The sequence below is a fragment of the Drosophila navojoa genome, chromosome 2 (genome assembly GCF_054131105.1).
Source record: "Drosophila navojoa isolate 15081-1374.11 chromosome 2, UAZ_NAV_1.0, whole genome shotgun sequence".
Lineage (NCBI taxonomy): Eukaryota > Metazoa > Arthropoda > Insecta > Diptera > Drosophilidae > Drosophila > Drosophila navojoa.
The window spans coordinates 17,319,965-17,332,917 of record NC_142890.1 but is presented as its reverse complement, the minus strand read 5'-3'; the positions used below and the strand labels follow the sequence as shown (position 1 = coordinate 17,332,917).

At 41.4% G+C, this 12,953-nt stretch overlaps 1 protein-coding gene across 1 annotated transcript; it reads right to left on the bottom strand.

Annotated features, from left to right (window-relative positions):
- Positions 1–9,605: 9,605 nt before the first annotated feature.
- On the bottom strand, positions 9,606–12,460 carry Neurochondrin (neurochondrin). The gene has a single exon (XM_018113363.2). It carries the CDS (start codon positions 12,017–12,019, stop codon positions 9,848–9,850), a length of 2,172 nt encoding a protein of 723 aa, XP_017968852.1. The 5' UTR covers positions 12,020–12,460; the 3' UTR covers positions 9,606–9,847.
- Between the last annotated feature and the right edge of the window lie 493 nt (positions 12,461–12,953).

Sequence of the window (12,953 nt, the reverse complement as noted above, 5' to 3'; positions counted from 1 at the left end):
TACCGAATGGAAAACAAGCTAAGTTGCTCTGCTTAATAGGCTCAATAATTAAAAATCAATTTGATCGGCTCGACTTTTGTTCGCACTTCACGATGTGAAACGATAAACAAAATGTAGTAAAAAAAAAAGTATGCTATTCAGCTTCAATTGATGCAACTTAATGGAAAAACAATTCCCATTGGAATGCTCAGCTCAAATCCTAAATAAAAATTTTATGAAAATCATATAAACGTGTAATTTATGGCAAGCGAAACATTAAAGACTTTGTTGCATGACACTTCAGTGTTTTCTATTTGATTTATTTGGTATACCCTGTAAAAGTTGTGTGCATGGAAAAGGCTATGCTGACAGCTGCATAGAATTTTACTATCGTGAATATATATATTAATCAAAATCAAAAGTTTATAGAGCTTCGCAAGATGATTTTGCCCGGAAATAATATTGGGTATTCGTTCGTCTGTCATTGTCGAATATTTCTTTTTACTCTTCTATATTTGATCAGATGAAAAATCGTATTTTAGAAACATAAAATATACCTACTACTAATGTGACCTAATTATTTATCGAATTTATTGACTCTGCAATCAGTCGAAAATATTTCAGTTTTCAATGGTCATTTGACCACTGTGCGGCACTTTAGCATTTAACGAGTTGACAGGCGTGATTGAAAATCCATTTTTGTAATTTAAAACCGATTGTTAATAAACCGAACAGCAGCTAGACACAATTGCTTAAAGTTTATTTAAAATAAATTGCATAAAATATATATGTACATATGTACAAACATACATATATAAATATATTTGTATATATGTATATATCTTATTTTGTTCGACAATTTAAGTATGGCCTTCAATTTATCGCTGTGATTTGTTTGCAAATTGATTTATTACACAAGAGAGACGTCACTCGGACCGTCTGCACTCGCGATGCAACGTCAATGGGGCACAGTATTTTTTCTTTTTTTGGCTGTAGCCGATGGAAATTGCTCGCGATATGCAATTCGGCTGTCGCTTATTTACATTTCAATCAGAAAACACAGGCTATCTCACTCTCGCACTGGCCCAACTATCTGTCAGCATCGATCTCGGCACGCGGCGTATGAGCGATATTTGCTTCGCCAGCGTCGATTTTTCGGCACCGTCCGCAACGTTTAAAAGACCGACTTACTCTGCAGCCAACTGCATGGCATAGCGCTCCAAACAGCTGCTCTTCCAGGCAGCCTCATATGTGTGTGTGTGTGCGGGTGTGCGTAGGCCGTAAATGAGGCGAGACAACGCAGAGGCAGACAACATGAGTAGCTGAAGGAGAGGAGAGGAGAGGAGACGGGGTGCCATTACGTTCCCTTCTATTCTGCTCATTCTGTTTCGTTCTTGTCTACAGCCTATTAGCCCCGCCCACCGCCGCCGCCGCCGCCCTCCGCTCGACAGGCTGTTGTTGTTGCTGGAAAATTAAAAGAATCAAAGGCAATGGCAAAGAGCGAAATTAAGTATTTAGTTGTAGCACAAGCACTCTATATATTGTAGTATCTCTATCGCAGCTAGACATGCATTCTGCCTCTTGCATCTTGTGGCACCACGATGAGGTGGTGCAGCAGTGGGGGGCACGAGTGGAATGGGGTGCGGTGTTAGGTGTAGACAGCAGCAGCCAATGTGTGTGCCAATACTTAGGCCTAGAGTGGACCAAAGCGTCGAGGCTAGGCAAGCTAGGTAGTTCGCTTGAAGAAATGCGATGTATAGAATATTTATATAATATAATAATGCGATGTATTAAAATTTCCAATAAATTTTAAACTAAATAATGAAAATGCATTGGCTTTCTCAGTGGAAATTGACACTAATAATGTCATGCTATTCTTTCATCAATCCGTTATTCAATTGAGTTTTCATCACATTTAATTGCTGCATAATTGGGTCCACCCTAAACTCAGCCAAGTCGTGCAGTTTTTGCGTGCAAGCGCCTCAGTGTCTGCGTGTGGGTTTATGTCAAAGCTGAATGAAAGCAGAGTGGAAAATAAAATGTGTAAGAGTCTCATTGCCGTGCCGAGATAAAATGCATTGTTTTCTGGAAGAAGAAGGGCACAAAAAACGTAATAATTAAAGAAAATATACATAAGGGATGGTGAATGATGTAACGGAAATTGCCCGAGGGGTTGTCAGCGGCTACAAATTTAAGCAAATTGTTACCCAAATTATTTAAATATATATGTATGTATATGTATTTTTTGAATCACATAAAATATAAATATATTGAGCATGCAATTAAATTTAAAATATAATTAAGCCAAATATGGTTTCCATTTTTTTGTTTTTATGTTTAATTGCTTGGTAACTCTGGCTGGCAATGGATACACATACATGCAACCTTTCGCATATGCTGCACATGTATTATTTAGTCTTTTATTATATTACATGCACACACGCCGCCGTCTCGTACTTTCGCACGGACGTAACCCATTTCCTCGGCCTTGCCTCACACCAGCAACGGCACCAGCACCAGCCACGCCCCCCGACATGGCAACAAAGTAACAAGTCAGCATGCATTGCTTCCAGCGCTGGCCACAATTAACACGTCATCGATGGAAGCACAATCTGAAATCGGGCCTTGTCCTGCCTCGATTATCTTATTAGAAGCGAGCCTCACACACATACACACACACACCCACACAGATGGCCACAAATATTAATGCATACACATATATATGTGGGCTGGGACGACGACGAGATAAATTATTGCACTCGGCTTGCTTCGAAATACACCACAGGGAAATGGAAATAAAAATGCATGCGAAGCAATATCTTTGGTAAACGACAGTCGAATCACACACACACAGACATATACATATATGTATATGTATGCACATGTATATCTGCAGACAGTGGGGCGTATTTATTCAGTTTGTTTTGGGGACACAGCGAGTGCACGAGCTAACCTTTGACGCTGCGCTCACAGTTGGAGGAGTGGCCAGACATTGTCAGACATTGTCAGACATTGTCAGACATTGCCAGACATTGCCAGACACTCCATGCGTAGTCCAATTAGTTATAGTGTTACGCATACGCAGCGTGCTCCAGCCACAAATTCAATTTCAATATAACACAAAAGAGATCGCTTAAATCGCATGGTAATCCAAATGCACATCTATACGAATGTGTGTGTGTGTGTGTGTGCATAAGTTATTTGCTTTTTTTTGCATTTTCTGTTACCTGTCGAAAGTTTCTGGTATTTTTGAAAGCAATTTGCGAATGGCAACAAGTGTACTCATTGGGGCTGCCCTTCGTGTGCCGTTGGCATTTAACTTGTTCCACGATGCAGCAGCCCCTGCCCCAGCCCAGGCCTTCTTATTTAGCTTTGATATTCGTTTTACTGAAGTGCATGGCGAATGGCGAATGGTTATTGAATAAGAAAAGAGAGAGAGAGAGAGAGAGAGAGGGAGAGAGAGAGAGGGAGAGAGAGAGTGAGCTGCTCGGCACAGTTTCGATTGTATTTGATTACAAAGGTCAAGATGCGGCAAGTGCAGTCCCGTAATGCTTCGAGGGGCAGCCCTTCAAATTTATTTAATAAGCTGCAAAAGTGCACTAAAAATAATAAACGCAGTTTCGATTGTTCGCCAATTGAATAAGGAGTGCAAATGAAAGAGAAAGCCCTACTAGAGCTTCAACTATGGTAATTGCCTCTATTGAAGTGGAAATGCTACAAAGCCAATCGAATGAACATGACTTTAAATTTGTTATTTCTTTCAAATCAATGCCCAATCTTAAATAAAAAAATAAAAATAATAATATAAAAATAAAAAAAATAAAATAAAAATACAAAAATAAAATTTACAAAAATACTAAAAAAAAAATAAATTAAGTTTAAAAGCAGCATTTATTATTGGCCCACATGAAAGCTTAAATTGCTGAATAATTAATATCAATAATATACGTAAGGGGATTATTAATTTACAAAGCCATTTATTACTTAAAGTCTCTTTCTCTCTCTCAGATATCTTCCTCTTTGAATTTCCTGATTAGAGCTGGTTTAATAAAAGTTCCGTTAAATAAATTATTGATTAGATAATAGTCAACACTCTTTAGCCTATCGAGGTACATATATAACAAATAAAAAATGTAATTAATTAAAAATTAAGAAGCCACTGAAATCTTATCCCACTTACAACTGTAATAAAAACCCTTTCTAATGAATTCAATTTAAAGTAAAAGCCCACACCCAATGCTGGTTGAGTACTTCAAAATGAATCACCTTTTAACTGTTTGCTTGATGTGCACCACTTGAGCCACGCTGACGACGGCAGTCATGGCAAGCCAAGGCCCGAGAAAGTGTCCAATTTTAAGGCGGATAAATAAAGATGAGAAATGTTAATGTTGTTCTTGTAAAATGCAAACATATTATTTACAATAACTTCAAAGGCAATTATCATTAATTGTTATGGCTATTTAAATTTAACGCATCATTAACGGCGCCAGCCAAACGAGCAAGCACAAACTTGCCCAAAAGCTCGCGCACAGCACACACAATTTATAGCAAGCCGGCGCGGCGAGCTTTTTGCCTGACAGGAGGCAGCTTTTCTCTCTTAAGGAAGCCGCGCTAAGAGAGCGACGCGTCGCATTGGTGAAATTTGCCGCCGCCTCTCTTTTTGTGGCTGGCTGTGCGAAGCGTTGCCTACTTTTCGGCGTGTGTCTTAAAAGGCGCGTGACGTCCGTCCAGCCAGCCAGCCAGCAGCCACCCATTCGCCCACATAATTTCCATCGCTTTAGAGCCTGGCATCTGGACGCTATGACAAATTTAATTACCAACTGCAAAGCGCTGTCCTGCCTGCAATTGATAACCCAAGTTCAGTGAACCGTTCACAATTGATAGCTATTAAAATTTCTGGCATGCCTGCGCACTGATCACAACAAATCTTTGCCAAGGTCACACCCTCCACTACCTGGCTGCTGCCTAAAGGGGGAAAACTTAAAGTCCTACCTGGTAAACTTTTTAAAGCTTTACCAATTTACGAAATTAAAAAGGACAATATTTTTAAGCAGAAACTTCAGGTAATGGGTATGTTGTATATAAGACTTGCTTCACTACGTTGTGTTGAATATTTTTTAAATTAAAAAAAAAATTATATATATAATCAAATATTATTATTATTTTTTTAAATTTTTTTTTAATAATGTATATGCTTATAATAAAAAAATACAAAATAATTAAGAAATAAATAAAGTAATGTTGATCAAAATGTTCAAATATTTTATTTATTAATTTATTATTTATTTATTATGAATATTTTTTAAATTAAAAAAAAAAATTATATATATAATCATATTATTTTATTTTTATTTTTTATTTTGTTTTTTAATAATTTATATGCTTATAATAAAAATATACAAAATAATTAACAAATAAATAAAGTAATGTTGATCAAAATGTTTAAATATTTTATTTATTATTATTTGAAAATTAAAGTATGCAAATAATTTTGAATCTCTAAAGATGTTGTATATAATATTCATGTTAATAATACTTATATTAAAACAGAAATATATAAATATGTAATAGTATTTAAATGATATATACTGCTGTTAATATATACTTTATTTTTATATATTTATATCATCATGCCATCTTAGAAGTTATGCTATAGTATATTTGGATTTTCAAGAATAATGTTTATATGAAAAATACATATTACATATATATCTGTTGGAATCAGCAAATTCCTTTGCGCGAACAAATCTAATATATGATGACAACTTCCAATAATCATTCATAAGAATTTATAGAATTATATGAAAATATATAATACACCTAATTAATCCAATTCTAAGAGTTCCTAAATACAACTTCTTAGCCGTAGACAGGCCTAGCAAATAAATTATATTTATACTGACAGATAGGTGGAATCGTTTAGCCTATGCGAGTGCACAAATCAGGTGCATGTGCTAATTCGTAGGACACATGGGCCGGTAGCAGGAGCTGGCGTTGGGGCAGGAACATTTGCCAGCAGCAGCTGTCAAGTGTCTTGAATAATTTATGAATTGCTCGCAGCTGCGTGATGTAGCCTCAGTAGCCTCTAGCTGAGGGGGCGGGGAGGGGAGAGGGAGCAGCCGTATATGAAGAGTAAATTAATTTCGCATTGCTGGGCTCTGCTCACGCTGAAAGCTAACCCAATTTTAAATAAGGCGTCAAGTTATACTATATATATTCCTTCTGTGTAGCGCCTCCAATATCGCGCTGACTCCATTAGCACCCCCAATTATGGCATTTTACGCGATGGCTTTGCAGGAGAAATCGTCGCAATTGGAAATTCGCGCGAAGGATTCTCTTTATTTCACGTTATTATAGTCTGCTGCGCGCTTTGTCCAGACGGCGTACGGGGACGGCCCGGCGTCTGTGTGGGGCGGGCACTGATCCGGGTCCGGGTCCAGGTCCGGAGTGTGTACACAAACGCGTTCAGTCGTGCGTGCATTTTCCACCCTTTTTACTTAGTGCGATTGCTTTTTGCAGGGGCAGAGACTGAGCTGCGACTCTGACGGCGGGATCTAAACTTCTCGAATGCCAACAAGTGGCAATGACAATTGAATCTGCTGGCAATCAAAATCACATAAAATCCCAGCCATTGAGCGTGCATTTGTTGTGCTTGGGGGAGAACGAATTGAGGGCGTACTTCAAAACAGTTGATTATGCATATATTGGTTTTTATTAGTACTTACTTGTGATATTTTAGCATTATCAAACATAATGTTTGCTTTCAATCCCAGCCGAGCCAGCCGTAGAACGACCTACCAAACGAATAATGCGTAAAGCGTCTATCGATAGCTGCTGAGCGCTTGAAGCCGATAGTTGGCTCAATGCATAATGAGTTTTTAAATTAGTTTTCAAAAGAAATACAATCATAAAACTTGTAATTTATGCAAGCCTTATCAGCACTTATGTACCTGCTATTGCTATTGCTCTGGCTATTGCGCACAAATGAGCTCAGCTCGAGTCTGCAGCTTAGTAAGTTTTCTGTTTTTCAAAATGATTACCCAACTTACAAAGACTTGTGAAGAGCAGAAAAAGATGAGAGCAGCAAACGACTTGCATGAAGTGCCATCAAGTACACCAACAGCTGCCACACACACACACACACACACACACACACACACACACAGACAGCGTTACATGTTGCTACGGCACACCCACCCACAGATTTGCAGATACACTGACAGCCCAGTAAATTTCTTTTGTTTTCTTTTCATTAACGCAGCTACAATGTATAAGCCGGGCTACTAATTGCAATCAAGATAACTTCAACTTGTTGCAGTGCTTGTTGTGTCCCTCTTCTGCAGTTACAGCAAACAAAAAAACAACAAACAAAAAATCGCATTACTATCGAGCATCGACGACAGACAAAATTGCAAAAGCGAACATTTGTCCACGATGTTTTTTCTGTTTTTTTCCTGTTTTTCTCATCGGTACTGAGTGACTGACATTTAGTGCGCTAATGAATAGTTTGCTGAATGGGGGAATTTGGTGTTGACAACTATCGCGTAGTCAGCACTTCATTCGCTAATTAAGAAATACAAACCACTTGAATGCCTCAAGAGACTTTTTTAACTAAACAACTTCGTATGAGTTACTTTTTTTTATTGTTTAAAATTATTTAAGGATCTTCTTAGTCCTTAACTTTGGATATGTGCTTGATTAAGAGGTTGCACTAGATGTGAAGCAAGCCAGGAGTCATTCAACTCTGTTTTTTCTCTATTTTCATTTTCGTTTTAGCATTAGACGGAGCGTGACTAAGTGAACGTGACGTGTTTTATGGCCTTAGTCACAGTGATTAACACCTACGACGAAAGAATATGCGGTAAGACAAGAGCTATGCCGGCATGACATATCTCAGATATCTATATCTGACTGGTCTTAGCTGGTCTCGGCAAAAGGAAGACTTCATGTCCATTAGCCTGCATTTCAAGGTGTACGCAATAGCTGCTTCGCTTGGCCAATGGAATTTTGAGTTAAACATATTAAATTTTGTATATATACATATATGTTTATAGACTCTCTCTCTCTGTCTCATATAGGCATGCATATGTGTAGTGAATAGCTTTAATATATATTCTTTACATTAATAAGCAAATTACATATATTTGGATATTTTTCTAATGATAAACAAACAAAAATTGTTTTGCTACCCGCTTAAAACTATAAAAGGTTTACTTCAAACCCTAACGAGTCGACAGAAAAAAACACGCCTCGCATGGCAGAAAGGCAACAAAAGCTGAGTGGGACAAATGTAAAATATTTCACAGCCCGAGGCTGGGTAAACATCAACAAGCAGTCGGCGCCAAAAGCCAAATGTCCTTTTTTATTACCTTTGTCAAATGCACAAATAGCTGAAATCCACAGCGCTCAAAGCATCCGCACTTCCCCCCATTAACCCAACAAATTTACACATTTTGTAGCCGACAAAAATAAATGTAAAAAAACAAAAAACAAAAAACAAAAAAATAGAAGAAACTGAAAGAAAAGGGTAATGCGAAAGGTAGACCCGACCACACGTCCTTTGCCGCTCCAATTCCGTGCGGCGTGCGGGCGCTCAACCAAATATTCAAACGTCTAAAAGTATACAATAAAATATTATATCGTAATAAAAAGCAAACACACGGCAACGAGCGCTCGAAGGGGTGTAAGGGGTGCTAGAGGGAGGAGGGGGAGAGTCGTTATCATGCGATTGAGCAATACTTTTCGTGTAATATTTTCTGAGCCTGTCGACAGGATGCGAGAATGGAAGGATAAGAGCCCCACCCCCACACACACACACACATTGGAAACTTGTCGCAATGCCTCAAGATTTATAGGAGATTTATCGACGGCTTTAGCTGGCGGTGCAGCTGCTGCTGCTGCTGCTGCTGCCTCTGCTGGTGTAGTCTTTGTTTTAACAAGCTGTTTGACATGTGCATATTACGTATACGCACAGCTAAACGATGTCCTTGCAGCGTTCAATGAGTTTGCTTATCAAACAGGGATCTATTCTGAGCTGTAAAGGAGTCTTGCGCTACTTAAATTATATAACCGGGTTACAGCTTAGCTATTTGAGATTTGGTATGGCAAAACGAGAAATTAGTTATAATTGATAGTAAATTGAATTGAATGTATTAAACATTTCATTTACTTTTATATTCGCCCTCAAATCATTTTTAATTTATTTGTAAAATTTATTTTTCCCTTTGATACCTGACCTTCAATGTGTTTTTATCAAAATTTGATGCGCATTTACATATTTTGCTCACAAATTTCATATTCACTATGCGACAAACAACAACAATTTAGTCATTCATTGTTGTTCGCGCTTGAGTTGGCCTCGATTGGTGACGTGTTTTGTGTTTTGCCCACAAACAAGAACTAATTCCACATGCTATATAAATACATGTTCATACATACAATATATTATAATATATTTATATCTATATATCTCACATATCTATATTTCCGCAGACCTGAATGAATGACGAGCAACTGGCGACTGTTTTGAAAGTGAATTTTATTGTAAATAGTTTTGCTCAAATCCTAAATGAGTTTTAAATATTAAAATAGTTTTCGAATACAGTAAAGTGCATATAAAATTTTCCTCTATTTCGTCCGCGGCAAGCAAAAGTTTTTCTCGACATTTTCTTTTCTTTTGATCAAAATGAAAGCGTGACGTCACGTTTCAACACACGCACACACACACACACAAATGCCCACGTATAAAGAGAGATTGAGAAAATGAGAGAATACACCGAATAATAAAAGATATATATAAAAAAAAACAAAGCCCATACAAAAATAGTCAAGGAAACGTTTCCTAAAGTAACTCTATAGATCCTCGCATCTAATCGCCGAAGAGTTTCTTGCCCAGATCCATCATTCTGTGGTTGCGGCACACGCGCAGCGCGTCGGCCTTCTTGAGGACGGCCACAACGTCGGCATTGACGTCCACCAGCTGGGAGAGGAAGTCCTCGTAGGCGGACTTCACATTGGCGGGCAGCGTGCCGATCTTCACCTTCTTTAGCGTCTTCACGATGCCCTCGGCCCAGCCGGACTCGAGCGCGAACTCGGAGATCCAGGGCACCAGGGGCAGCACGCCGCACATGGTCTGCATGCCGAGGAACCAGAGCTCGGAGACGTCCGACCAGACGCCCTTGTAGGCAATGGACACGACGAGCGCTGTCGGGTCGTTGCTCTCGTCGATGTTGTAGGCATCCCAGAGGAAGCGTATGGTGGCCTGGATGTAGCGACATATCGAGAAATCGTTCTGCTTCACCTTCTTGGACTGCTGCTTGAGCAGCAGCAGACCCAGCACGGCCAGGTTGCCATGGATGACCAGATTATCGGGCGTGTCCTTCAGCTCGGGCAGGTTCTCCACCACGAACTTGAGCAGATTGGCAAAGGTGGGCGCATCCTCGGCCCGCTTCGGCTCCAGCACCGTGAAGTTCATCAGGATGTTGCAGAGGGACACAATGGCGCTGCGCGCCTCCTTCATCTGCGCCTGCTGCTCCGGCGTGGGCACCGGGTCCGGCTCGTTCATGCGCTTCAGTCGCTCCGCTCGCGGTATGGGCGGCCGCTTCCAGTGGGCAATGCTGAAGTACAGCTCGAGGGCCTCCAGCAGCACCTCGTCCTGCTTGTGCGTGAACAGCACGCGCCTCGCCTCATCCTCGACGGCGAAGTGGCACAAGGCGGGCATCATGACGCGCAGAATGTCGACGGGCGGGCTGCCCTCGCGGGGTCCGGCGCGCCAGGCCTTCAGCTCATGGAAGCTCTCGTTGCCGATCTTGAGCATGAAGGGCAGCAGCTTGTAGATGGCCGGGCGCATGGCGGTCGTCTCCTGCGCCAGCCAGGCGGACAGTATGCGGACCGTGGCCACGATGAAGGCCTTGTCGCGCGGATTGGCGCTGTCCTTGATCTTGTCCTGGCTGACGCGCGTCAGCACGGCCATCACCTGGTTGAAGGCGCCCTTCAGCGCCGTGTAGGTGGTCTGCTTCTCCTTGGGCTCCAGGTCCAGCTGATCGCTGGCCATGTACTCGATGCACTGCTCCAGTATGGTGAAGCAGCAGGTGAGCAGCTCCGCCTGCTTGAAGGTCGTCTCCAGCTTCTTCTCGTCCATCTGCATGCGCACCTCAATGGCCGCCAGCTGCAGCAGCATCAGGAAGAACTGCTTCTGGTCGTCCATGAAGGCCCACTGCATGCCGAGCACCTGCAGCGTGGTGGCTATCAGGTGCAGGGCCGGATCTCTCTGCTTGGGCCCAATCTTGGCCTTCAGTATGTCGCCGCAGCCCTTAAACAGGCTCTCCGGCCAGATCTGGCCCTCCAGGGAGTTCAGCACGATCTCGCGCCGGCAGGTGATCAGGATGTCAGCCAATATGCGGCACAGCTCGTACTTGCGCTCGGTGTGGTCCGTCTCCATGTCGAGCGCGATGCGCTGGATGAGTGCATGGAATGCCGTGGGATCCTCCGGCCAGGAGGCCACGCCGAACTGCTTCACCAGCAGCACGATCAGATGCAGCGCCTCGTCGGTCTGGAAGCTCTGCGCCGAGTAAATCTGCGACATCTTGGGTATGGCGCCCGTGGCCAGGAGAGCCTGCTGGCCCGGCTCGTAGCTGGCGATGCTCTTGAGGCAGCTGTACGCCTCGCTGACGACAATCAGATTGTCCTCGTAGTCCTCGTCATCGGCCTGCTCCACGATTTCGAGGAGCGTGGGTATGGCGTCGATGATGTCCTTGTGCGTGGCCAGCTCCTCCTCCTGGCAGAAGCCCGTCAGTATGGACAGGGCGACGCTCTTGTACACCAGCGGCGGGCAGTCGCTGGGCAGATCCTTGGACACGAGCAGCTTGCGCAGGAAGGGGAAGCCGATGGCCTCGAACAGCAGCTGCTTGCCAGCCGTATTGCAGTCCTTGCCCTTCATCAGCTTCGTGACCATGAAGAGGGCAGCAAACTTTTCGGTGTCGCTGCGGGTGCCCTTCAACAGATTGGCGCACTTGCGCACGGGCTCCGGCACGTCCGTCATTCTGTCTGTGTGCGCGCGTGAGCTTTGCTGCAGTTCTAATCGAACTCAATATATATGTATATATATATTCTCTAGCTATCTGTGTCTGTATACAGGCGTCTATATGCGGCCGCTCTATAAATAGCTCTCACACTTTCACTTGGCTACACAGTTCCCGTTGGCTCCCGTTCGACGTTTCGGCTCTTCCGTCTTTTCTTTCCAATTTGATTTTGGGGTCCTCGCTCGACGACGCACTCTCGCGCACTGATCGCCGCAGAGGCATTCATCGCCACTCGTTTCGAATTTTCCAAAGTGAACGCCGTGCAGCTGTTGCTGTTCAAATCTCTTTTGGACATGTCAGCGAAACCTACACAAATTTTATTTTTACTAACGAAAACACTTGTAAAACTTTGGGGAGGAAACAGTTGAACAATCACTTTGTCAGCTCACATATAATATAATATACATACATATTATATATAATATGCAAAATTTGCTTACTTTCCATTTAAATAAAAATATATTATTTTCATTGAAGGAACTTGGGAATATTTCATGTCCTGATCTATTGGAATAATTTATAAAAAACCTATGCCATTTCTCCTATTGCTGTTTTTCATGTTATCTTCAAAAAATTAAATTTCTTAAAAAATTTTTATTATATTTTAAAGTATATTTTTATATATTATTATTATTATTTTTTTTTTTTGCAATTCATAATAAGTTTTTAATTTATTAATATTTTTTTATTATTATAATTCTTTAGATTTTGGTATATATTTATTGAATTATTTATTCCAATTTCGATAGGGCGAGTTTCTTAGAGCATACAAGCCCCAGCATTACATTATAATATATTTTCTTACGATTTCCCATGCATACGATATGAAAATCAATTTAAATCGAGCGTATGACGAGTCATCTTAAACAACCCATGCGATGCACTTACTCTCTC